Here is a 26,852-nt window from a genome sequence, read left to right on the forward strand (position 1 = left end):
TATGAGCCTTATGGAGCTATATAGAGATATATGAGTCTCTATATAGCTATAAAGATAGATATGAGGCTTTATATAGCTATATAGAGGTATATGAATGTCTTTATAGCTATAAAGAGACATATGAGGCACATGATGCATCTCTGTTCGGGGCTTGCACACTATCCCAAGTTGAAAGTTATTCTTTAACTCTGAACAAATATGCATGAATGGGCTGACCTTTGAGCTGAATCAATCATGTCTTCTGATTGGAAGATGGCTGCATGGTACCCATATGCCTCCTCCAGACCTGCTGGAGTGGTCACATCCTGTTGATCTCCAGACAAGATGGCTCCACTCGCTTTCCTGCTGCTCTGCCAAGTCGCCTTATATACAACAGTGACATCCAAAAAAGGTATAGAACATTGTACTTTCAGTTTTTTCAAAGTTATTTCGAATACAAAATGTTTCAATTGTTAATTAATTTCTAAGGTCTCTCCCTCATTCCGTCTTTCCCAATAAAGGTGAACTGTTAGACAAGTCTTCTCTGGTGAATTATGAATGGCTAAACAGGTCGTCTCTATTTGCGTCTGTGTAGTGTTTTGAAATGTACACATGGTTTACAAACTTTGTCCTGACCGTGATTGAATGCATGAGTCTGTCCCCTTTGATCAGCATGTGGCCGACCGCCCTTGAGCGATGGCATCGATGTGTCCAGTCTGAAGAGCGTGTATGACGTTGGGGAGGAAGTGACCTTAGCGTGTGAACAGGGCTACACACCTTCTACTCCTTCCCCGCGCAAGCTGGCCTGCACCCCCACCCAGGAATGGACGGTGACCGACCTAGCGTGCACACGTGAGTTCCCGGCTACGGCTGGGCTACATGGCTTTCACTGACCTATACTGGCTCAATGACTCAGCTTTCAACAAGAAAGGTTTTTCGACTTCAAATGGTCACTTGAGGCCGGACCCTGAGGTAGGATCATGTAAACGTTTCAAGCTCATTTCAGCCAAAATGAACAACTAAGGTTGAGTGTACAGTGGAATTTGCATAGATTTTATTGTAATCTGAATTTCAGGAATGCTTCAAACAGGCAAAACTAAGTATGATGTCATCAGCTGGCTTCTCACTTATTTGGCATGGGGCCAACTGGTAGCGTGATACTTACATGTTAGATAGCATTCTTATACAAAGCTAACCTCCTTAAACACACCAGCAAACCAGGATTTACCTACTTTTTTTTATATCTCTATATCTATACAGTTATAGAATATATATATATAAATATATATTTGATAAGCATTGAATATATTTACATTTATATATATATATATATATTCTTAACATTATTTTATATATGTTTCTGTTTTCATGCATGCAGTTCAGTGTTTGCTACAGTTCCTTCCATTTTCCCCTCAATTGTTCTCCTGTTTTCCAGCTAGAACCTGTCCTATCCCCAGACCTCTGCAGGCTCTTGTGCCGGGCAGAACCCAGGTTCCTTTCAAGACGGTGCTGAACTACACATGTGATGAAGGGTAGGCATTAAAGGTCGAGCGAGCAGAATTGAATAGCAACTAGCGTTGGGGCTGCAGATTGCAAGCAACTGAATATGAAAGAATGCTAATTTATCATAATCCCCTTCATCCACGAACAACCATTTGTTACACTACTTTACACTGACATTAAAACTGAAACTCCAGTATAATTAATAGGATATTTTTGTGAAATGATGGAGCATAAGCCCGTCTTCAGAAGCTATATAAGTTGCGTCCAAGATAGGGTTAATCTTCTGATGAATTCTGATTCTAATGTAACATCATTCATATTTGAATGGGATTATACACTATTTGAAATTTCTTCCAAGTCTGTACTACTAGATGCCACTCCATTCTACACACTGAAACTTTAAGATGTACGGAAAAGAAAAACAAAAATCATCAACGGTCCTGGCTGACTTGTGTTTATGCAGATATGTCATGACAGGAGCCAATGAGAGCAGCTGTTTAGCTGACGGAACCTGGAGCCATCCTCCCCCGCTTTGCAAAGGTATTTGAGGACAGTAGAAAATAACTCACATTTATCATGTGAGGGACAGTAATGGACAGTGTGTGTGTGTATGTGTGTGTGTGTGTGTGTGTGTGTGTGTGTGTGTGTGCGTGTGTTTGTGTGTGTGTGTGTGTGTGTGCGTGTGTGTGTGTGTGTGTGTGTGTGTGTGTGTGTGTGTGTGTGTGAGGAGCTCCATCTGAACCAGCGGTTGATTTTGATGTCCGCGTCCAAGAGAGGGTTCAGCTTCTCTAAACGTATAGTCTAAAACCACGGGGCGCACATTACTTATTCAACATGGCTCACTATACCGCTCCTGCACAACTGAATTCAGGCAATGGAGAGCAGGTCAGGGAAAAGAAAAATCACATTCGATTTTCTGACTTTATCCCAACAGCAGTGAGCTGTGCACTACCAAAGCCGCCCCAAGACGGTAGGTTTGTTTTGGACAAGGCACACACTGCAACCAGCACCATGTACGGGCAGGGCTGGACGTACGAGTGCACCCCACCCAAGGCTCCCAGCTTCGAGAGAGGGGAGTGCTTGGCTGACGGAACCGCAACGGAACCGCCCGTTTGTCGCGGTAAATCTCATTCCCCAACGTGCCTCCTTTATCTATATCTAATATCAATTTTTTACATGGAAATGGTGGTTGATTCCAGATAAAATGTCTTCCTCCCTAACTGCTATACATACAAACCTGGTAAGTCATTTCTTTAGGCTGTAGGCTAACCATCTGTACCTCCCCCTTCAAATTAAGGTAAAAAACATCAGAAATTCAACAAGCCATAAACAACCTGCAACATCTTATTTTCTAACCTATTTTACATTCCAATTGGTTCAACTCTTCTCCCTTAAACTGTTGTAGGTCCGATTTGAGATTTGTAAAGAGAGAGAGCCCAATTTTGAAACTAAACAATCAAATAAACATTTCCTCCCTGCTCCCTCCCTTCCTACATTTGTCCACCATTGAGAAGTGTTGCATTTCACGCACCTGATGATTGACAGTTAAGGTGGATCCCAAACCAATTGGTGAAGAGATACCCTGATTGGGCAGACATTAACCAAAAGCGGTCTTAAAATCAAACTTGGTTTATGTGGCAGTTATTTCATTCCAACCATTGATAACACAGTCAAGGTGCGACATCATGTAAAAGTAAGCAGACAGTAGGTACCATCACGATCCCCAAGATCAGAAAACTTTCCTGTGTCCCTAACCCAGACTGGGACACTGACAATATGGCACCCCTTTTCCCATCTGTTATCCCAGATGTCAGCTGTCCCATTCCTGAGGGGATCCCTAATGGCTTCCTCGCCTTCGCAGTCATGAGGACCCATGGCTACAAGGGGACGGTCAGGTACGCCTGCAACGACCACTATGTGCTGGACGGACAGGCAGAGAACCGCTGCACAAACACAGGGAACTGGTCCACTAAGCCTGTCTGCAGGGGTGAGTGATGGCGAGCCATTGTGAAGAAACTTTTAAAAAAGATCATCATATTGGCTTCCTTTAACCACCTTTAACATACACACACCCAATGAAAGACCACAGAGAGTCAGAACACAGAGAATGATATCATTATGAGTGAAAGTGGCGAGTGGAGCCCAGACAGAACTGAACCTCTACGCTTCAAAGTCAACATCTGAGTGAGGCCCCATCCTTCACTGCAGCTGAACACTCACTAGACAGGATGCACCATGGGAGAACCCTTCAACCCAAGTGGACCCTTGTAGAACCTGGGAATCAAAATATTACTGCAATCTCAATGTGATCCTATCAAACACTGACAGCATGCTGTCCAAAAATCTCTCTACAGCCCCGTGTTCAGCTGATCTTATCAAACACTGACAGTGTGCTGTAATGTCCAAAACGCTCTCTATAGCCCCGTGTTCAGCTGATCCTATCAAACACTGACAGCATGCTGTCCAAATGTCTCTCTACAGCCCCGTGTTCAGCTGATCCTATCAAACACTGATGGCATGCTTTAATGTCCAAATGTCTCTCTACAGCCCCGTGTTCAGTCAACATCAAGAGAGGGCGCATCTCCTACAACGGCAGGAAGCTTTGGATTGCAGATCTGAAACCTAACAGGGTGCTCCACGGGGAGCGGGTGCTCTTTTACTGCAAGAACAAAGTGCAGAAATGTGGGTACCCAGTCGCCTCCACCTGCAATGATGGTACCCTGACACTCCCAGAATGCTTTGAGGGTAAGTGCAATCAGCCAACAGTAGATATCCATGGTCCCCAAGAGTCCTCCCCAAGGGGAAATCTAAGGGATCCTGTTATCAAAAGCATGACACAGGGCTAAGAATGATAGGGCTTCTAATGTACCAGTTCACCATAACAAGTACTGCAGTTCAGATAGCAGCTGCAGCCTCAAATGTCACATTACTTTTAAGATAGTAGGATCGGGTTGTTGGACCTGGAGATTTGAGCAGCAGCATCTTAAAACAAATTTCAGGAAGATTTTTTTTTCATCTTGGTAAATGCTAGTTTATAATGAGTTACCTGGGTTATTTTTGTGACCGCAATGTTGATCAGCTAATGCCAATTTAGGAAGTGTTGCATATTAGTTGGTCAGCTAATGCTAATTGAGGAAGCATTGCATATTAGTTGCATATTAGTTTGGAACGAGGGTGAGAATCTAGCCTTGCTGTTACTTTTTAAATAATACAACATTTTGTGTTTTTCCCTTCATTATAATTTAACTGTGGTATAATACTGGTCAAATCCCTTCCAAAATAAATGTGGTTCCCACCAAACTGTCCGGTTCACTGTTGCCTGCTTTTAGAACCAGGAAAGATGGAGTACATCATGAGGCCGAAGACTCTGCCGTCGGAGATCAACGTGTGTGATGCCAATCCTTCTGCTGCTCCGAGCTCTGCTGCGCCAGCCTAACAGAGGGCCAGCCCCAGTGGTTACCCCAGGACGAGGGCCAGGGCCATGGACAACTAGAACGCAGTAACAGGCGCTGTTCAATAACAGTTTGGTCTTCTTTTGCTGCATCTTACTTCAGCATTTTCCCGTTTGCATATATGTACTGCTTGTCAAACTAATTTCATTAAGCCATAAAAAAAACATCAGAAGCTAATATAATTATTAAGTGTCTTGGATTAAATAAAGATGAAATATTGAAAGTGTGAAGGACACAGCGATATTGGGTGTTGATTTGCAGTCAAGGGTACAGTTTATTTTTATCAACCCATAATATCTACTCAAACCTCACTCTACCGCCCGTCACACTTTTGAACACAGTTTTTTCTTTCTTTTACATCCACTGTTTGATGACTGATGTCCTCGCTACAATGGATTATCTTCACTTAATGATCACAAAGACCTGTAATTTCCCTGGGGATCTGCGCCTACAGAAGGGTTCCCAGTAGAACCCACATGCTCACATGAATCCTGGACACAGCAGCATTGAGTAAGAGGAAGGGTGTATTACCACACACTTCCCTCACTGTTACCATACACTCGAACAGATTAGGAAAACTCAAAAACATGATGCAAGGATACGATTTTTCTAAGCAAATGTCCACTTCGACAAAGAAAATAACAAAAGTTCTGTTTCACTACCACCACATTAAGCAAAGATTACGAAGATGTGTTTTTTGATATATCTCCCAATTAACTGATACAAAAGGCTCAGCCTTCAAACGACACCCTGACTACCTGAATCTGTTAAAAAAAGATAGTAAAGTAAAAGAGGAACCAAAACAGACATGAAGTATGCATACTGTTTTTTGTTTTTTTATCGATAGATGCGACCATTCCTCTTTAAAGAGCCAGTGAACCTACAATTTCAGCAGCGATTAAAACACGATGAGATAAAAAAAAATGCGCTTTGGGCTGAGAGCTGAAGGAAGGTTGGGGCGACGTTGTATATGAATGGCGCCACACAACGTGACATCACACTGAGAAGCTTAGCCCTCTCATATTAGACATATTACCACGTTTAAAGCAAAAGATCACTGGCTCTTAAAGGTGAATCTATTTTTTTATCTAAAGTCAGTTAAACTGCAGCAAAATGCAGTCTGTCTGCTGTGGTTTAATGCCACAAAAAGCACAGATACAATTGACTCCTCCTCTGCCCGTAATAAAAAGGCAGGACCTTCAGAAAAACTGAGAGTAGGGTTGCCAGCAAGCTCATTCAATATTATCTGTTAACCTTTAAACAAAGTCAAACAGGGGCCTGGAGTTCTCGGTCAAGCCAGCAGACATGCGTCTCTTACTGGCTCTACTTCTGTTGAGTCCATTTCTATCCATCGTGAGGTCAGAGAATGAAGGTACCGCATTCAAATCTTTCATTTGTAATAATCAAGGGCCTCGAGGGTATGTGTGTGTGTGTGTGTGTATGTGTGTGTATGTATTGAGTTTTGTGTGTGCGTGTGTGTGTACATATTAGTTTGTGTGTGTGTGTGTGTGTGTGTGTGTGTGTGTGTGTGTGTGTGTGTGTGTGTGTGTGAGAGGTTTTGTGTTTGGCTTTATATTTGCTTCAATATATATTTTCTTACTTTATTTGTCTCCAGTTGTTCCCTTTTCCGCCATTTGCTTGATATTTAGAGTGGTTGGTTATGTCTTAAAGGTTGTCAGTGAATGTATTAATTTTCTATGCTGTTGAAAGTTGAGCATATCTAACTATCTAAGGGAAAGTCTGATCTCTTCAGCGATTCCACTGACATGATCATACGAAAGGCTCCATGAGTGAAACTAAAAGAGGGAGGAAAACAGAGAGATGGTCTCCCCAACAGGCTGTCCCAGACCTGTCCTCACGCCTCACGTGGAGGCCCTGGGGCTGCAGCTGCTATCTCCTCCGGGGACGGAGGCCCACCTGACTTGTGCCCCGGGCTACACCATCCAGAGCGGCGAGGGGGTCATCATCTGCAGCGTCCGGGGGACATGGGGCAGGATCGAGTTTGTGTGTCAGCGTGGGTACTTCTGATCAAACAAAATATATTCATCATGTAAAAGCAAAAAAGGACTGCTGATTGTAGTGGAAACACAAATCATCGATTCAATCATTGCAAAATGTATACATTTATTCTGATGAGCAGCCTACAAGAAAAATTCATTTTCCAATCTTTATGAAATTTCATAAAACTCATGAATCATGAACAATCGATCGATTGAAGTGGAAGGTTCCAAGTCATCAAAATTAGTTTTGTCCAGTCGAACTTGACCCAGAACTGGAGCCATCTTCTAGAGCCAGCAGCACTTCCTGCCAAAGTAATCTTTCCTTTTTCTCTACTTTAGCAAAGATGTGCCCTGCCATAGATACCCCACTCAATGCAGAGATGCAGTTTGAGGATAATTCATACCAGAGTAGAGTCAACTTCACCTGCAATGAGGGGTAAGGGAGATACAGCAGCTTCTCCAACGCTTAGATATCAACCAAGTATTGTCTCTTAACATGACATTTAAACACTTTGTGTAAATATATATATGATGAATTGAATGCACTCACATGGTGCTTATTTTTATATATAATAACACTGAACTTTTAAATACTAGTACTTTTTGGGAAATGTACACTCACATGCTCCAATATTCAAAAACCTGACCAAAATAGGCAAGTCTGTTTTTGCACTGAATGGTTATGCAATTGTTGTTGGCTTGGTCTGTTCAGGTACAATTTGCATGGAGCCAGCAGTGTTGTGTGCCAAGAAAATGCAGAATGGAGCGCATCAAGTCCAGAGTGCAAAGGTATGAACTCATTTGTTTGTGAGTGTGTGTACATTAAAAAAAGAAATTGCTGTCTAGTTGCGTAATGAGTGAACAAAATTTATCGTCATTTCTCAAACAAAATTATAATCAACAATTAGTAAGTATAGATTCATATTTAGGAAAATGCAAATTCTTGAAATTCTTTTACTTCATTCAAAAACAATTGATTGTGCTTAAACATCCTTTTGTCTGTTTTCCCAGTTGTGACTTGTGGTCCACCTCCTATCCCGGATAACGGTAGAATTGTGTACGACATTCGAAGGGCCCCTGGGGAAAAAGCCAAATTTGGTGTGAAAGGGACGTACAAATGTGTGCCTCCTATGGCCCTCATAGGAAACCCAAGAGCAGAATGCACTTCCTCTGGAACCTGGACAGTAGCACCCGTGTGTCAAAGTAAGACAATAATGCTACAATGGTCAACCATTGTTCCTTCCTCTGCCGCTATTTTTATCAGAATTTGAGAAAATAGCAAGTGTGACGGTTGCTCTTAAAGAGAATCCCCTGTGCTGAAGTTATGCATGAATTAGTCTCGGATATCAGATTAGATTAACAATCTAAAGTCTGATGGTAGAGGAGCTCAGATCTGGGTGAACGGGGAGTTTCACTGTCATTGCTTCATGTTTGTTTCCACCAATCGTGTTTCTGAAGGCACTTTTTAATCGTCCACTTGGCTTACAGGGAACACAAACACAGCCAGCACTAGAAAACCTTTTCAAGTGGGAAGACAAGCTAAAACATCCTGCTTTGCTTGACCACCTTCCCTTTGTTCCAGTGGTGACCTGCCCCAGTCCAGAACCCATCGCTCACGGTCACATGTCCTCCCGCACCATGAGCAACTACAAGGACACCATCAAATATGGCTGCACGGGAGACTACATCCTTTCTGGTAACCCATTTGTCCAATGCCTGGAGACAGGACAGTGGTCCCCCAAGCCTGCTTGTGGCGGTAGGTTTCCTCAAGGGCCATACTCACTTGGTGTGTGGCAATGTAATAATTTTCTGCCTCTAAGGCCGGAGGTTTACTAATCTACTTACACAGAGTTGAGTTGAAATGTTTTACAACATCTAACTTTCAATGGAAATATTGAAAGGTAAATTATGTCACATTTCAGAAATATCGAAAAACGACACGACTTAGTCCACACTAAGCCGTTTTTTTGGTGAAACTGCATAAGTCTTGTGCGTTTCGGCCGACCGTCCAGACGGAGCCGACAAATCCAGTGCCCAAAACCGCACATTTCTGAAATCACCCTTGGAGGTGGTTTCAAATCTATCCGGACCGATGCAGTTTCGTGTTAGGATTCGTGTGGACGCCTGAAACGCAAACAATGACGTCATTAGCCCCCCACCAGCTGGGGGACGTCAGAGTTGAGTTTAATTTTTTATTTATTATTTTATTTGTATTCTTCTTGTAGCTTTAAATAAAGCCCCTTGATAAATTGAATTACTAACTATACATTAAAAAGTATTTCAGCTCAATTTAAAAGGTTGAATCTCGCAGGCTGTATGCAAGCAGGCTTCATGCGCTCCACATTTTCTGTGGAGAACCAGCGCCTTGAATATTTACTACAGTGTTTCTACAGCTCGATGCGGTTTCGCAATGACTCCGTCTTTACGGAGATATTCCTGAACTGCATGAAACGAAACCGGATTGTTTTCGCCCGTTTCAGCTCCGTGTGGACAGGACCTTGTGCTGTACATATGTTGAGATGTGTTCTTACATACAATGATAAAACCTCAAGGTGACGCTACATTGTGTTGATGGCTTCATATGCCCTTTACCCCCTGACTTCAGGGGAATAGTCATCCGGTTTCAACCCGGTATCACGCGATTTTGTGCTCATGCGCACAAACGTTAATGTATTGAATCGTGTCCCAGAGCACGATTGACTTTTTGTGCTACACAGAACGAAATGTAAACCAATGCATTCTGAATGGGAGCATTTCTCCGATGTTTTTTGTGCTACACAGAACGAAATGTAAACCAATGCATTTTGAATGGGAGCGTTTTTTAGACAAGAAAGAGAGAGAGTGTGCGCAGACAGTAGCCTACAGTACACCCTCAAGTTATATACAGTGGGGCAAAAAAGTATTTAGTCAGCCACCAATTGTGCAAGTTCTCCCACTTAAAAAGATGAGAGAGGCCTGTAATTTTCATCATAGGTATACCTCAGCTATGAGAGACAAGATGAAAAAAAATGAATCTAGAAAATCACATTGTCTGATTTTTAAAGAATTTATTTGCAAATTTTGGTGGAAAATAAGTATTTGGTCAATAACAAAAGGTCATCTCAATACTTTGTTACATGCCCTTTGTTGGCAATGACAGAGGTCAAACGTTTTCTGTAAGTCTTTACAAGGTTTTCACACACTGCTGCTGGTATTTTGGCCCATTCCTCCATGCAGATCTCCTCTAGAGCAGTGATGTTTTTGGGCCTTCGCTGGGCAACACAGACTTTCAACTCCCTCCAAAGATTTTCTATGGGGTTGAGATCTGGAGACTGGCTAGGCCACTCCAGGACCTTGAAATGCTTCTTACGAAGCCACTCCTTCGTTGCCCGGGCGGTGTGTTTGGGGTCATTGTCATGCTGAAAGACCCAGCCACGTTTCATCTTCAGTGCCCTTGCTGATGGAAGGAGGTTTTCACTCAAAATCTCACGATACATGGCCCCATTCATTCTTTCCGTCACACGGATCGGACGTCCTGGTCCCTTGGCAGAAAAACAGCCCCAAAGCATGATGTTTCCACCCCCATGCTTCACTGTAGGTATGGTGTTCTTTGGATGCAACTCAGCATTCTTTCTCCTCCAAACACGACAAGTTGAGTTTTTACCAAAAAGTTCTATTTTGGTTTCATCTGACCATATGACATTCTCCCAATCCTGTTCTGGATCATCCAAATGCTCTCTAGCAAACTTCAAACGGGCCCAGACATGCACTGGCTTTAGCAGGGGGACACGTCTGGCACTGCAGGATTTGAGTCCCTGGCGGCGTAGTGTGTTAGTGATGGTAGCCTTTGTTACTTTGGTCCCAGCTCTCTGGAGGTCATTCACTAGGTCCCCCTGTGTGGTTCTGGGATTTTTGTTCACCGTTCTTGTGATCATTTTGACCCCACAGGGTGAGATCTTGCGTGGAGCCCCAGATCGAGGGAGATTATCAGTGGTCTTGTATGTATTCCATTTCCTAATAATTGCTCCCACAGTTTATTTCTTCACACCAAGCTGCTTACCTATTGCAGATTCAGACTTCCCAGCCTAGTGCAGGTCTACAATTGTGTTTCTGGTGTCCTTTGACATCTCTTTGGTCTTGTCCATAGTGAAGTTTGGAGTGTGACTGTTTGAGGTTGTGGACAGGTGTCTTTTATACTGATAAGGAGTTCAAACAGGTGCCATGTGATTTTCTGGATTTTTTTTTTTCATTTTGTCTCATAGCTGAGGTTTACCTATGATGAAAATTACAGGCCTCTCTCGTCTTTGTAAGTGGGAGAACTTGCACAATTGGTGGCTGACTAAATACTTTTTTGCCCCACTGTATATGTCAATATTTCCAATTTTTTAAGCAGACCTCCTCAAAAACTGAAACGAACGTCCTCCACAGAATGCGCGTTTCTCAGACAATTAACGTACTCCAAGAAAAAAAACGAGAGAAAGAGAGAGAGGGAGAGAGAGGCTTCAAAAGGGGTGTACGCAGATAGTATAGTGCACCCTCTATTTATATATATGTCAATATTTCAGATTTTTTAAACATGCCTCCTCAAAAACTGAATCTCAAAAAACTTTAATTTTAATCTATTGAATCGTGTCCCAGAGCACGATTGACTTTTTGTGCTACACAGAACGAAATGTAAACCAATGCATTTTGAATGGGAGCATTTTTCAGACGAGAGAGAGAGAGACTGTGTGCGCATACAGTACAGCGCACCCTCTAGTTATATATATGTCAATATTTCAGATTTTTTAAACATGCCTCCTCAAAAACTGAAACGAACGAGAGGGAGAGAGAGAGAGAGAGAGAGAGGCTTCAGAAGGGGTGTGTGCAGATAGTACCATGCACCCTCTACTTATGTTTGTGTCAAAACAATATATGCATCAAGTGTAAATGTAGTGTACTAGGCATTTCCCCGTTTTTTACAGCAGACCACCTCAAAACCATTTTGTTCTCATGCCCAAGAAAAGTAATCTATTGAATCGTAACCCAGAGCACGATTGTCTGACTTATTTTGTGCTACACAGTACGAAATTTAAAACATTGCCTTTCAATTGGGATATTTTCTTCGACCACAGAAGGGGTGTGCGCAGATAGTACAGTGCACCCTCTACCTATGTATGTGTCAAAACAACAAATGCATCAAAGGGTAAATGTATTGTATTAGTGATACTCTGATTTCCCCGTTTTTTACAGCAGACCTCCTCAAAAACCTTTCGTTCTCACGCTCACGGAAAGAAATCTATTGAATCGTGTCCCAGCGCAGGATTGCCTGACATTATTTGTACTACACAGAATGAAATGTAAACCCATGCATTTTGGATTGGAGCGTTTCTCAGAATAATCACAGGTAGGCATATATATATATATATATATATATATATATATATATATATATATATTAAGGTGCATCAAATTTGAATGGGAAATTTTAATTTCAAAATATCAATTTGGCTGGCATTGCATTTTGTTCCAATTAACACAAAAAAAGACTTTTGCAAAGTTTTGAGGAATTCTATTGAGATTTAGGGGTTCCACCTAACACATGAACTTTGGCAAAATTTCGAAAAATGTGCAATTTTTTGTCTAATTGCCAAAAGGTTGACCTGGAAATGTTGAGTACAGTGAAATTGTATACAGTAACATGTTCTATAGGGTTATCAAAGTAAAAGTTGTTTGTTTGCCCTTTGGGTAATTTGGGCATTTCTCAGAATTCAACTTTCAAGATTCTTCATTCATTTGTTCTATAGACAAAATTAATGGAGGTCAATGGGACATGTTCACGTGGCCTTACCCTGAATTTTGTGCAGCAGTGATGGATGTTGGACACACATATAAAGTTTAATTGACTTTATTGTTAAACACAAGGGGCGATACTGACACACTTAAAAGAACAAACCCTCTCTAGTGGCTAACTCACTGGCAACTAACAGGGCCTAATGGTAAGAGCTGACACTAACTAAACTTCAAACTTAATTGCTCAGTCTGTGCACTGAGCAACATCACCAGGGAGAAAGAGAGAGGAAATGGAACCTGAACCTAGCCAGTGCGTCTCCCCCCAGATATGTCTCCCCACCCGCCACCCAAGAGTAACGGTCCTATTCAGGGATTAGCTTGCGTTTGCAGCGACGAAGGTTTGGCTGTTGGTTGCGGTCATGTTCAACTGCCTGCAGCATATTCTGCAGGTGCTGCTCCTTCCTTGCCACTTCGACGAAGTCGGATGTGAGCTTGACGCCACGCTTGGCACAGTCATTGACCACGTTCATTGCACGTATATTGACCTCACTCTTTTTGAATGCAGCATTGGTGGCCCATTCCTTCACATCAAGATACATGAATTCTTGATCAATTTGCAGCTGGTGCATCCCAAACCAGCAATCCTTATTGACAAGGTCAGCCAAGCTGGTGGTTGGCAAGAGGATGGGGAACTTTGGCTTGCCAAAGCCAGTGCCAAAGCGCTGCTCAGGGATGTGCATGGGGAGATCAGCGGGCTTGTGCTACAAGATCGCTCTAGCAAGTGCACGCTTGTCATCATTAGGCACCTTGCTGCTGATGAGAGCCAGGGGTAGCATCTCATCTGTCAGGTACCAGCGATGCCTCTCCAGCGCCTTGATCGCTGATGCTGCAATGCCTTCATCTACAGCCTTGTATGCCTGCAGGTGGTGGTAGAGTGTCAGGTCATTCCAGGCAGCATCTACAGCTTTCTCGCAGGTCAACCACCACTTTGCATAGATGTGTGTAATGAAAATGGTAAATGCCCGAATCTTCGGCACCTGCTGCCGTGTGGTGATTGTGCCCTGGGGAAGCAACGCGATGTGCTGCTCCATCAAAGCCAGCTTGAGAGTATAGAGCAGCTTGGCCATCCATCGTGCCTTGTGGAGCACTCCCGGTCGTTGAAAGGTCACTGCAGTCTGCTCTTCACCATCTGCATCCAGAACCACAAGACACAGCTGCACAAACTCATGGTAGTCACCTCGCTTGTGGTCTGTGACTTCTTTTGTGCACCTGACAAGTTCAGCACGTAAATTGCCCAGGATTGATTGCTCAGTGTTGCCAGGAATGTAGCGGGACCATTGGCTGCTTGATTCTTGTGGGAACAGGTTCCATTTCTCTCTCAGATGTGTGAACAAGGTAACCTTTGGCGAGCGTGATGTCTCCACCTTCAGGTCTGTGAAAACCTGATTCAAGAGGACCTCACCAATGTGGTGCCGGCACCAAGACCAAAGCAGTGGTCGGCCCAGTGAGAGCTGTATGGCAATGCAGGCTGCTGTGAGATGGCCGGTGTTTGACGCAGTGGTGTCAAATGCCATGTTGACAACCTGGTCTGCGCAGCACCAGTCCTGCAGCAACTTGCATGTCAACCAGGTAATGATCACTCCACATGCCTCATTAGTCTGCTTCTTATATGCTGGGACACCAAGCAGTTTCTGCCGCTCTGCATCTCCAACGACCACTGTAAGACGCTCCTCCAACTGGCGCACATTGCTGAGCATCGGTGTTAACTTGCTGTCCCAGTGTAGGGTGCACAATGGAGGTGGTGTCCACTGCTTGTGCTGTTCCTCACTGATTGTCTCCAGCACTTTGCGTCTTGCTCGGTCAGCTGTTGCGTAAGATGCAGAGAGATGTGTACATTCACCGCCTGACTCTGCAACAAGGCCACGCGTGAAGGCAGCCTGTTGCATTGGTGACATCTTCAACCTTGTAGCCAGTGACACGACACTTGGTCGGCTAAGGATGTCATGTGTAATGAAGACGTTTGTTCCACTCTTATGCTTGTGGGATGGTTCGCCCTCAGATGGTGGATAGACTTTGTTAGTATCCTCCTCTGACTCCTCATCACTCTCCGACTCCAAGATGGACATTGCCGTCATCTCCTCCAGCTCCTTTTCACAGCGGGACTGCCTGGCTGCTAGGGCAGCTTGACGCTCCTCTCGCCGCTTCACCTTGAGCTGCAGCTTTTTGTCCAATACACCAAATGTGGCCACTCTGTCAATCTTCATGCTGGCCAAGAAAGCTAGGTCTTCTTTGTCATCAATTAGCTTTTCAATATTTGGAGGCCTCAGCGGAAATGTGGCATCAAGTCTGCACTTCATTTTCTCCAATTGTTTCGCTGTATTCTCATTGGAGCGCTTGGCCTGGGAGATTTTCCGCAGCTTGTTGTTAGCATTGACTAAGTCTACCATCTTGTGGGACGCACGCTTATCGCTCACCATTGGGATGTTGGCTTTCTTGTAAAATGGCCGCACCTGCTCCAGGACAACCTTGGCTGCCTCGAACTGCGACAACGCTCCATTTGCACCAGGTTTCTTGGCAAGCATGCAGCGTAAGATCTAACGACCTGTTGGCAGTTTGGCACCTGTGATGATGCCATCCCCACTGGTGATGCTGGGGCCAAGACCAAAGACCAGGCTGCGACTGCTCGTCTGGCAGGGACCAGTTGGTGAGAGCAGCATCTTAGGAGAGCTGGATCCTGGGGTGGATTGTGTTGTGCAGTGCCTGAGAATGAAAAGGATACAAACTCAAAGATAGTGTTTAAAATCATATCTTACCATACTTAATATCACACAATTATGATCAACCATTCTTGTATAAGCCTCAATTTTTTCTGTACATAGTCTAACTACATCATAACTTACTGTTACATCACTACCAGAGTAGCTAGCTGTGCTTGCAAATATACTTGTATTTAAAATGTTAATTTACTGTAACAACTACAATGCTACTCTCAATAAACACGAGACATCTATATTCTGAATATGACATTGTCCACTCTAGAATACTGTTGATGTTAAGCTTAATAGCCTAGCTAACATAGATAGCAAACTGTTGCTAGCTAACGTTACCTAGATGTAATGAGCACCAAATCCTATAAACATGGCTTAAATGACTTATGATTAAATAACTATACAAAGACACAACTACAGATTAGATAGGAATATGTAATAATACATACCCAACACAGAAAGATCACCTCAAACAGAAAGATCACCTCAGTTTTCTTGAGCTGTAGTATTGTTTACCTCAGATCTCCATGGCAACCATTGAGCCCTGTTAACCACTTTATCCAACAAAAACAGATGTGCGGTGGCGGCCCTAAATCATCATGTACTGGAAAAATATTTTGCATGTGTTGTTTCTACATATATTGGAACACCTTTAGCACCCAGCCATATCAAAATTCAAGAATTGTGTATATATATATATATATATATATATATATATATATATATATATATATACAGGGTGCGATTTGTGAAAAAACCAGAGGGGGGGATAATTTTGAGAAACATTTTAAAATGTTTCAAAATGAAGACGGACCCTGTGTATTTTGGTTGTTAATTATTACGATGTAATGGTGAAAATACTTTGGGTGGGGGGGATAATTTTTATCCCCACCGAGGATAAAAATAATTCAGCAGAGGGTAGGACGTGTAAACCAGAGGGGGGGATAATCCCCAACAACCCCACCGGCAAATCGCACCCTGTATATATATATATATATTCATTATATAGGAGAGGCCCTCTTAAGCCCATCAGTTACTTAGCTCCGCAGTGCATCAGTGTCCCTCTCTATGGCTTCCTCTCTCTCTTTTCCACTGTGTTTCGAGAATTTATATCGATAAAACGAGAAAGGATGCAATGATAACGGCAAGAAAATAAAGGCTCCACAGTCATATTTTAAATATAATGAAATGAAAGCATGTAACGAGGAAAAGAGTCTATTTGTGGGCCAGCAGAGGCTTAATTTTAACCGAATTCGGCCAATAACCTTATTTTTTACATTGTTTTTATATTATGAATGTTTTAATATTGTCTGGTATACTTGAACCACACTTACACATTGGTGGAAGTGGATTTTCAACGGTCAGATAGGCTACAGATCTTGTTATAACGATAATTGAATAAAAGCTACATGGTCTAAATATTATAATGAAACAATTGTATATATATTTATATATATATATATATAAATATATGTATATATATTTTAATATTAAATTAATTCAATATTAATAAAATAATTCCTTAAGTTATCATGTGTGAGAGGTCATTCCTCCTCCTGAGTGTTTACTGGGTGTGCATTGACAACAGTCTCACTCCGAGAATGTCAGATACCAACTGTTGGCAAGGGCACTTTAGCCTCGGTCGCTGAGGGAAAGGTACCCTTCAGCGTCGTCTGCAGACGGAGAGGGGGTTCAATTCAATACAATGTTATGCCATCCCCGGCGATGTTTTAACCAGTGGCGGTTCTAGACAAATTTTACTAGGGGGGCCAAAGAGGGGCCGGTGTTCAACCAGAGGGGCACAAAAAAAAGGCACAAAATGATATTTAAAGATTTATTTATTTTATTTTCAAATCAGTAAAATACAAAGAAAACTTCCCTGTATGGCCCAATAAAACAAACCAGCTCAACTGTACTGCATGGCTTTTTAACTTAACCACTCAATTTATGGAGCTCATGCCCTAAATCCTGAAGCTAAAGGAGGTAGGGCCGTAGAAAAATTAAAAATACAGTACAGGGTACAAATACAGTGTTTCAATTCAATGTGAACAAACCTCCAGTGTACAACAAAGGGTATAAAAATGTGACATTACCTATTAATGTAAACACTACACTACAACAACAGGATACGGCGGTTGTGCTGTCTGGCAAAACGGTCCACAAATGCATCCAGATCCAGAGCCTTGGCCCTTCTGGACTCTATGCTCAGGACACCAAGATCACTGAGTCTCATGTCAGTAGTGGTGGACCGCAGGAAGGTTTTGATCAGTTTCAGTGTGGAGAAACTGCGTTCGCAAGAGGCTGAGCTTACAGGAAGGGTTACGGCAATCTTGCACAGTCTAAAGAGTTCAAAGAAAACTTCCCTGTATGGCTCAATAAAACAAACCAGCTCAACTGTATTGCATGGCTTTGTAATTTCACCACTCTGTATTTTTCTGTCCAAAACTCTCTTAAATTGATGGAGCTCATGCCCTAAATCATCAATGTCTGCATTGTACAAACGGCCAAATGAAAAAACATTTGTCTCCTTTAAAAAGGCATCACTCTGGGGGTTGAGAGACGGTATGCTTGTCATGAGCTCACAGTTGGTATTGGAGAAACGTCTGTTCAACTCCTTGAGCATGCTGTCAATTACAGGATATAAAAATGATGTGCAAAACATAGCTTTGTCACGTTCTACCTCCCTCTGATCAACAGTGCTTAGTGTGCAGTAGCCACTGAGCCTAGTGCTCAGCATTGTCTGACGTTTTGCCACTGATGGTGCAGAATCACAGTGCTCACAAATAGTCAATGCTTCATCCCACAACTTATCAAAGAAAGACTCCTGCCTGTGGTCTTTCAATGTCTGGACTAAAGCATTTACCAAGTCAACAGCTCTAGCCAGATCAACAGTTTGTGACTGTAACATGTCAGACAGTAGTTTTGTCTCCCCAAACAACTTACTAAGAGTGACAAGGTGCACAACAAATTGTAGGTCAATTTGAGGCAGAAGACCTCGGGCCTCAACAGTTCTTTCACCGTGGCGTTCTTGAGCAATCTGTTGCAGTAGTCGTTTAAGGGCAGGTAGAGTGTCAATTATGTTGCGTAGTGCTAGAAATCGGCATGCCCAACGTGTGTCGCTAAAACGTTGCAACTCTCTTGTTTTGCCAAACATTTCTTTTTGGAGAGACAGCCATTTTGGGTGCACATATGAGCCAGAGGTAAAAATATAAAGGCTCTGTAACAAAGAAAAAAACTCCTCTGTTTCTGGGACATTTTTGACTACATCAATTAACACAAAATTGAGACAGTGTGCACTACAATGAATGTAGAAGGCAAATTTAGCCTGTTCTTTGATCCTTGCCTGAACCCCTGAATGTTTACCGCTCATAACGGCAGCGCCATCGTATGCTTGGCCTACAAGGTTATTTTTGTAGTTCAGGCCGTAACTTTCCAGTAAGTTCACTATTTTTCCAGTGAGGCTTGCTGCATCTAACCTCTCTGCAGATTCAAAATGGAGAAAACTCTCCTTAATGGCCCCATTGTAATAGTACCTGAGTGTGAAAGAAATCTGTTCACTTTTTGAAACATCCTTTGTTTCATCTGCCATGATGCTGAAAACCTCACTGTTCTTCACTTCTTCTATGATTTCAGAACGAACCATTTCTGCCAAACAACCCAAAACCTCATTCTGGATGATCTTGCTTGTGTACTTTGCATTGTTAATAGAAGTTAATCTTCTCTTAACAAGTGGGTCGTGGTTAGCAACTGTGCTAAGAATTTCCCTAAAGTTTCCTTTGTTATTGGACTCTTCAGATTCATCATGCCCTCTTTGTGCTATGTTTTGTGTAGCTGTAAGTAACAGCACTTCCCCAATTGTTTTAATGTATGCCCGATTTTCTTGTACTTGTTTAGTGTGTTCTTTGTTAAGGATATCTGCTAGTGTTGCATCATTTTTAACAGCACTTTGATAATCCCGCCATGCTATCATCGCACACTTGTGTCGCTCAGACTTTGCATGAACTGAAAACCCTGCCTTTCTCATAGTTGCATTTTTCCAGTTTCTAAACCCAGGGGTTGAAACAAAAACAGTGTCAGGGGCCTTTGGTGTGCTAAAATGTCTACATGCATAGCAATATGTAGAGTCCATTATGACAGAATACTCAAGCCATGGATGAAGAGTATACCAGTTTTGCCTGAAGCACCGTCTTCTGTCCCCCATCAAAGTGGTTGGGAATATATTCAAGTTCGGCTGTACTGGTGCATCATTCTTGGACTTGCTGATATCTGTAGAAAGATGTACAGTAAACATAGAGCACAACTACAACATTTATTTACTTACGCATGTATATCTGCATGTAGTTCAAGTTTGTGCCATATTGGCACAAATTGAATTTACAGCAGAAAGCATAATTTTAAGGATACACAGTAGACCTACAATGAAATTGTAATTGCACTACTTTGCAAACAGAAATAACCTTCTTCATCACAAACCTGCAGTACTTGATCCACATGGATTTACTTGCTGTACCTCTGGCTGTTTCTCTCTCTGTCTCTGTATGTTTTCTTCCTCCTCACCCTCTTCATCCTTCTCACTCTCTGAAATTTCCCTCTCTGTGTCAGAGCCCTCACGTTCATCACATGCCCTCTCTCCAACCTCCTCCGACTCTCCCTCTTCCTGCTCCTCAGCTCTCTCAATACCTTGACTTGTTTCTCTCACTGCTGTTTCTTTCACTTTTTTGTTTACTGGGGCAAAAAAGGATGCTATATTCTTTCCTCGTTTCATGATAGCTGCTATTAGAAGAAAAAATCGTAGGGGCATGCATTACACTTCGTTGCATAACCATCTCTCCCTACTTAACACGGGAAGATCAACAAGAACAACAAGTCACATAAAAGATTAAATCGTTTTGCTTACCTTCGACTTTTGCAACAGGAGAAATCGTAGCTCCTTTCTTTCTCCAGGAGTATTTGCTGAGCTCGCATTCACCGAGCAGCAGCAACACAGTGTTTGGGTGCGCCGTTTGGGTGCGCCGCTCTAATTTACCCGTGTAGAACGTTGCGTCGCATTAGTTCCGCTTTTGGCACTCGCGTGTAAAATCATAATCAATTCATAATTGTTTTATTTGGTCAGCACGGTGGGGCCACAGGGGGGGCCAGGGACATGTCCACAGGGGCACGGGCCCCCGTGGGCCCCCGTGTAGAACCGCCATTGGTTTTAACGTTCAGAGCGGCTGCTCCAGAAGCCCATTCACTCCTGTATTAACCCGACTATGGCTCCAATAGACGCTGTAAGCATCTTTCCTATGGGATAGTTTTTTGGATATGTATGTATTTATTTAATATATACAGAGACCACCAGACTTCCTCGAAGCAACGAGAATGGTATATTAAATTCAAGATGGGTGTGCGAGAATAGGGATATAGTGCCATACCGTTAATATGAATTTAATTCAGGCTGGTCAATGGTCAGATACAGATCTTGTTCATTGAATAAAAGCTATGATCTACTTATATTATAACTAGATAAATGTATATGTATATACAGTGGGGCAAAAAAGTATTTAGTCAGCCACCAATTGTGCAAGTTCTCCCACTTAAAAAGACGAGAGAGGCCTGTAATTTTCATCATAGGTAAACCTCAGCTACGAGAGACAAAATGAAAAAAAATCCAGAAAATCACATTGTCTGATTTTTTAAGAATTTATTTGCAAATTGTGGTGGAAAATAAGTATTTGGTCACCTACAAACCAGCAAGATTTCTGGCTGTCACAGACCTGTAACTTCTTCTTTAAGAGGCTGTTTATCTGTATCAATGGCACATGTTTGAACTCCTTATCAGTGTAAAAAGACACCTGCACTGGTCCTGGTCCTGGTGCGGAAGTCGATGGCGTAGTCCGAAACTGAACGACGTCCCTGGGACAGGGCTAACAACTCCCGCCCAGCCTCGGCTCCCAGAGAACCGGTTCCGAAGACTCTCCTGAGCTCTTCGGCAAAGGAGTGGAAGGAGCGGCAGGCGGAGGTACCTCTCTGCCATTCAGCGGTGCCCCAAAGACGCGCCCGTCCGGAGAGATGATTTACGGCGTAAGCCACCCGGGCTTCTTCGGAGGCGAAAGTGAGTGGCTGAAGGGAGAAGAGAATTGTGCAATTGCACAGGAAGGCGTTGCAGGTGGTAGGATCACCATCGTAGCGTTCGGGGACTCCTACACTAGGCTCACGGAGTAGAGGAGCCCGAGTCTCGGTCGCCGCTGGGGCAGGAGGTGAAGCGGTGTCGCCGGTCTGGACGTTTGCCAATTCCTGGCGGATTCGCATCAGGTCTTGCTGTCCCTGAGCCGTGACGTCCATCATCTGCTGTAGCGCGCTCTCCATCCGGGAAATGCGGTCGTCCATCTGGGCTGGGTCCATTGTTGGCAAGATTGTTCTGTAACGTGAGCGTTTGGCTGAACCCAAGTGCACAGACGGGCGAAGAGCGTGGAACAGTGTCAATCGTTTATTCAGATTCAGGATCGGCAGGCAGGATAGTCAGACAGGCGGGGATCAGGAGCAGGCAGGGTAGTCGGACAGGCGGGGATCAGGAACCGGCAGAATAGTCAGACAGGCGAGGATCAGGGAGCAAGCAGGATAGGTGGTAGATCAGGATTCGAATCGCGGGAAAGCACTGTGAAACACAAGAGACAATCTGGCAGGGAATGTTTGGGAGGAAAGGACTGATATAGGGGAAACACAGGTGAAGGTGGTTGGGTTAATTGGGAGTGATCAGGGTGGCAGGCAGGTGAATGGGAAAACCAGGGGCGGATCATGACAACATAGGCTGTAAGCCTAACATTGTTTGAGGCAAATGTCGATGTTAATGGATGTTTCAGAATGTTGGTCATGGTGTTAAGCCAATTAAGGTTGAGGGACTTCATTTATAGATCAAGTCAATCCTCCTCGCTGTTTGTGTTGCAAAGATATCAGCGACCTGGTCATACCAAACAGGTTATTTTTAAGTGATTTCAGAATAATGGCATGTGCAGCTCCACGTTTTCGCCACCCTTTGAGACGGCTTGGTAACCCAACAGAGGAGTTTCGAAAAATAGGTAGGCTCAGTATGTTTATTTCGGGACCTTGCCCCACTTTTGGTGTTGGAAACGCCAAAATAAGCAAACTGAGCCGCAGCGCTCGGCGGAAATGGAACAGAGTCACACTGTACCGCAACAAACTGTAGCGCACCGCTTGGCGGAAACGAGGCATACGACTGATTGCCGGGCCGACCTCTGCCTCTTCCATCCTCTTTTTCCACTTCTTTGTAGTCATCATGAGATGCACTGCCATCACTGTGAGAGATGCCGAACATGATGTTGATGGGCAGTCTGGGGTTACGACCAAAGAGCAGGTAATACGGTGCGTCTCCGGTGCACTCATTGCGAGTGCAATTGTAGGCGTGCACAACCTTGGCAAGAGAACTTTTCCAATCGGCTTTGGCATCATCATCCAAGTTACGCAGCATGGCCAGCAGGGTGTGGTTAAAGTGCTCCACTTGACCGTTCCCCTTCGGGTAGTACGGGGTGGCGTGAGAACAGTTCAAGCAGCGTTGTTCGTACACGCATACGCCTGAGCGAACCGTGTAAAATGGTCCATGACCACGATAATGTACTCATATCCTCCTTTATACTTCTCTAGGTGCATGAAGTCAATTGAGACCAGCTCAAAGGGGTATGTTGTCACAATACTGGTAAGTGGTGCTCTTACTGCTTTCTGTGGTCTCTTCCGCTTCACGCAGCTAAACACCTTGTTGATGTGATGCTCAACGTCTCTTTGCATGTGAGGCCAGAAAAAGCGCTCACGGATCAGATGGAGTGTCCGGTCAACACCCAAGTGTCCCTTTTATTCAAACTCTTTCAAGATGAGGGGGCGGAACTTCATAGGCACTACCTGCTGTGTTCGTGTTGCTGTCTGTTTCCGGAGCACATCCTCAGCATCAATCACCAACTTTGCTTTCTCCCTTGTAAACACAGCCAGCTCACTGTGAGTGTCCTTTACCCTCGGCCACTGATGTTGTGTGACGCACCATTTCACCTGCCGCAGCAGTGGGTCCTCATCTTGAGAGGCTCTCAGTGCTTGAGGGGAGATCTGCTTCACTGCGCTCACCTGCAGCTCACTGCTAAGCTCTGCGATGGCCGTGGCGATGGTCAATGGACATAGCAATGGCTCTCGTTCCTCCTGGTGAACTGATAACCCTTTGGAGACAATGGACAACCTTTCAGACTGTATCTGTTGTGAACAGGTAAGCATGTACTTCTCTATGTCAAGGGGCATTCTTGATAGCCCGTCTGCGTCAGAGTTAGACTTTCCTGGCCTGTACTTAATTGTGAATCGAAAGTCTGCCAATTTAGCCACCCATCTCAGCAATGTGGCGTTCAATTTAGCTGTTGTCAGCACATATGTGAGAGGGTTATTATCCGTATTGCCGTGTTCTTGAAGAAAGTAGTCTAAACCGGATCGCTTTAACTCACTTTATTTGTTAAAGTATTTCGGTATGGTAACTATGAAGCAAAAGGAGGGGAATTGTATTTAACACACGTGTGAGCAACAAACGGCTGGCCCTCGTATCTAACTCGGGACTGCCCTATGTTTCTGACCTCATCTGGCTCCTAGCGCTGCGTCAGTATCAAGTAGGCATGGCCTATGTGACGTAATAGCTCCGGCTTCCGTGTCTGTGTTAAAGATACTGCCTTCTGTGGCTGGAGTAGTTATTACAGCTTGTATTTTTGATCCTGCTCCCTTGTGGCTGTGTGTAGTAATTACGGCTTATATGTTTGAGCTTGCTCCCATGTGGCTATGGGGGGGTAATGCAGCTTATGTGCTTAATTAATGTAACAGTATATACCAGAGATGTGGACTCGAGTCACATTACTTGGACTCGAGTCAGACTCGAGTCATGATTTTGATGACTTCAGACTCGACTTGACAAAATTACGCGTGACTTGCGACTCAACTTAGACTTGACTGCTATTGACTTGAGACTTGACTTGGACTTTGCCTCTTTGACTTGTAATGACTCGACATGTTTTGAGTCAAAAACATTTATTCTTTTAGAAAACCTATTTCCTGCCTAGAGGGCTAGACACCCAAGACGCATTCACTTCCGTGAAGATGAAAAAAAAACAGCGAGCGAAGACAAATCTACACTTCAATAATATCGAAACGAATTTTCAATATCGTTTATACTTTATTCAGAATAACAGTTTTGGTTTCATATCGGCTGCGTTTGAGTTGGTCCCATTGAAGCCGTCTGGCCAGCCTCTGACACTTAAGACATCGTAACTAAATCATTGTTCAACTCTTTACCTTTGTTCAAAAAATGTAACAAATCTACACACTCTTATCTTCAATAATATGGTTTCTTCAGAATCACAGTTTAAGTTCCATATCGGCTTCGTTTCAGTTGGTCTCATTGATTTACGTTGACGCTGGAGGTGAGGACGTTCAGCAGTGTTGCCAGATTGGGTGTTTTTTACTGCCCTATTGGGCTACATTTTGAGGACGTTCAAGCGGTGTTGCCAGATTGGGCTACTTTTAACAACATAAGATTTTGGCGCATGCGCATATCATCACACATTTGAAGACAGAAAAAATGAACATATTATAACTGTATTGATAAGAAATGACTGTACATTAGAGTGATAGGTTGAAATGATCAATAGCCTAATAATGACATTAAGTAAAATTACATGGTGACTTGTTCAAGACTTGAAAAAGTTTGGGACTTGGACTTGGACTCGACTTGGCTTTGGTGTGACTTTGACTCGACTTGCCTTTCCCTGTCTTGACTTGGGACTCAACTCGGACTTGACTGCTGAGACTTGGGACTTACTTGGGACTAGCCAAACAGTGACTTTGTCCCATCTCTGGTATATAAAACAAATGATGAAGTATAATACAAATAATCCCTAAACCTCTTGCATATTGCCCATTTCATTGCTAAAAACTCTAGCTTCTCTTGAGCAGAGAGGGTGTCGGAGCATTAGGGATGACCTTTAACCTTCCCTCCTGTCTTTGATAGAGCACCGCTCCAAGTCCCTCCTGGGACGCATCACAATGCATAATGTTGTGTTCTTCTTTCCATATAATGCAATGGTGTGAGGGTACCTGCATTTGCTTTTTCTTTCTCACCCCAGCCTTCTGCTTCTTTCTGTCTTTTGGAGTCTCACTGCCTGACTTCTCAGCACACAGCAGGGCATATAGAGGCTTAGCTATGTGAGAGAAATTTGGGATATAGGCTCTGTAGTATGAGATGAACCCCAATACTTTCCTCACCTTACCCACTGTAGATGGCTTCCTGTGCTTCATGTCTTGCACAGGGGGTACCTCTGCAGGATCCATTGTGTAGCCTTCCTTTGACACAGTTTTTCCAAGAAATCTGACCTGGTTCACCCCGTGTTGCTGGTAGCGCTGAAGCACTTTTCTTACATCTTTCAGGTGATTCTCAAATGTTTGGCTATGGACCAGATTATCGTCTGTCGTGTTCTTGAAGAAAGTAGTTCAGTCTGGGTCGCTTTTAACTCACTTTATTTGTTAAAAATTTTCGGTATGGTAACTATGAAGCAAAAGGAGGGAATTGTATTCAACACGTGTGGAGAGAAATACCGCAGAGCTATCTTAAAGCCCCGGGGGGCTTTCCCCGGGGCTCTCAACGGGTCTGCCATATGTCTCTGACCTCATCAGACTCCCACTCCCCGATTGTATCAAGTAGGCGTGGCCTATGTGACGTATTGGCTCCGGCTTCCTCACCTGTCTAAAGGTGCTGCCATCTGTGGCTAGAGTAGTTATTGCAGCTTATATGTTGGTCCTGCTCCCCTTGTGGCTATGTATAGTAATTACAGCTTATATGTTTGATCCTGCTGCCTTGTGGCTATGTGGAGGTAATGCAGCTTGTGTGTTCGATCCTGCTTCCTTGTGGCTATGTGGCAGCTTATGTGCTTAAAATACGTAACAATCCCTACTTGGTCATCTCAGATGACCATTCTATAGGATTTTAAGTCATAAGCACCATTTACCACACCGAAAACAGTCAAAATAGGAAAACATCATCAACACCACCGACCGAGGTGGAAAAACTCCATAGGGGAGAGAAAACCACAACGCGTCTCCCTAATTCTAAAAACGGCATTCACCTTGGTGGGTCTCAAAGGCAATACAGGTCATTGCCAACAATACAACAATAAGCATATTACCTGGTTGTCATACAATAACATAGTCATAAGGGCACATAGATAAATGCATTCATAGAAATCCAAACTAATACTTCTGGTTATATGTGACAAAGTTCTACATTTTCAGCACGCATTTAAGTGAAAGGTACAAAAATAGGTGACATGAATTTACAGCATGCATTGAAAGTGAAAAATACAAAAATTAATGACATAATAAAAATTGTA

The 26,852-nt window shown here is 43.4% G+C and overlaps 2 protein-coding genes across 2 annotated transcripts in view; both read left to right on the forward strand.

The window, feature by feature from the left end:
* Nucleotides 1-324: 324 nt before the first annotated feature.
* On the forward strand, nucleotides 325-4,918 carry LOC307070769 (beta-2-glycoprotein 1-like; the record flags this gene model as incomplete). Its single annotated transcript, XM_079729407.1, has 8 exons — nucleotides 325-391; nucleotides 652-831; nucleotides 1,415-1,511; nucleotides 1,946-2,022; nucleotides 2,417-2,602; nucleotides 3,290-3,469; nucleotides 4,030-4,227; nucleotides 4,812-4,918. The coding sequence occupies 8 exons, from the start codon at nucleotides 325-327 to the stop codon at nucleotides 4,916-4,918; spliced, it is 1,092 nt and encodes a 363-aa protein (XP_079585533.1).
* A 1,321-nt stretch (nucleotides 4,919-6,239) lies between these two features.
* Nucleotides 6,240-26,852, forward strand: part of LOC307071298 (beta-2-glycoprotein 1-like) — a gene marked incomplete at both ends in the record, with an annotated part of 33,867 nt that continues 13,254 nt past the window's right edge. Inside the window, 6 exons of the mRNA XM_079730284.1 lie at nucleotides 6,240-6,306; nucleotides 6,772-6,948; nucleotides 7,274-7,370; nucleotides 7,647-7,723; nucleotides 7,946-8,137; nucleotides 8,517-8,690. Of these exons, the coding sequence (XP_079586410.1) occupies nucleotides 6,240-6,306; nucleotides 6,772-6,948; nucleotides 7,274-7,370; nucleotides 7,647-7,723; nucleotides 7,946-8,137; nucleotides 8,517-8,690 (784 nt within the window). The remainder of the gene's footprint in view (nucleotides 6,307-6,771; nucleotides 6,949-7,273; nucleotides 7,371-7,646; nucleotides 7,724-7,945; nucleotides 8,138-8,516; nucleotides 8,691-26,852) is intronic.

Source organism: Pollachius pollachius, assembly GCF_949987615.1.
Source record: "Pollachius pollachius genome assembly, chromosome: 2".
In the NCBI taxonomy this organism is placed as follows: Eukaryota; Metazoa; Chordata; class Actinopteri; order Gadiformes; family Gadidae; genus Pollachius; species Pollachius pollachius.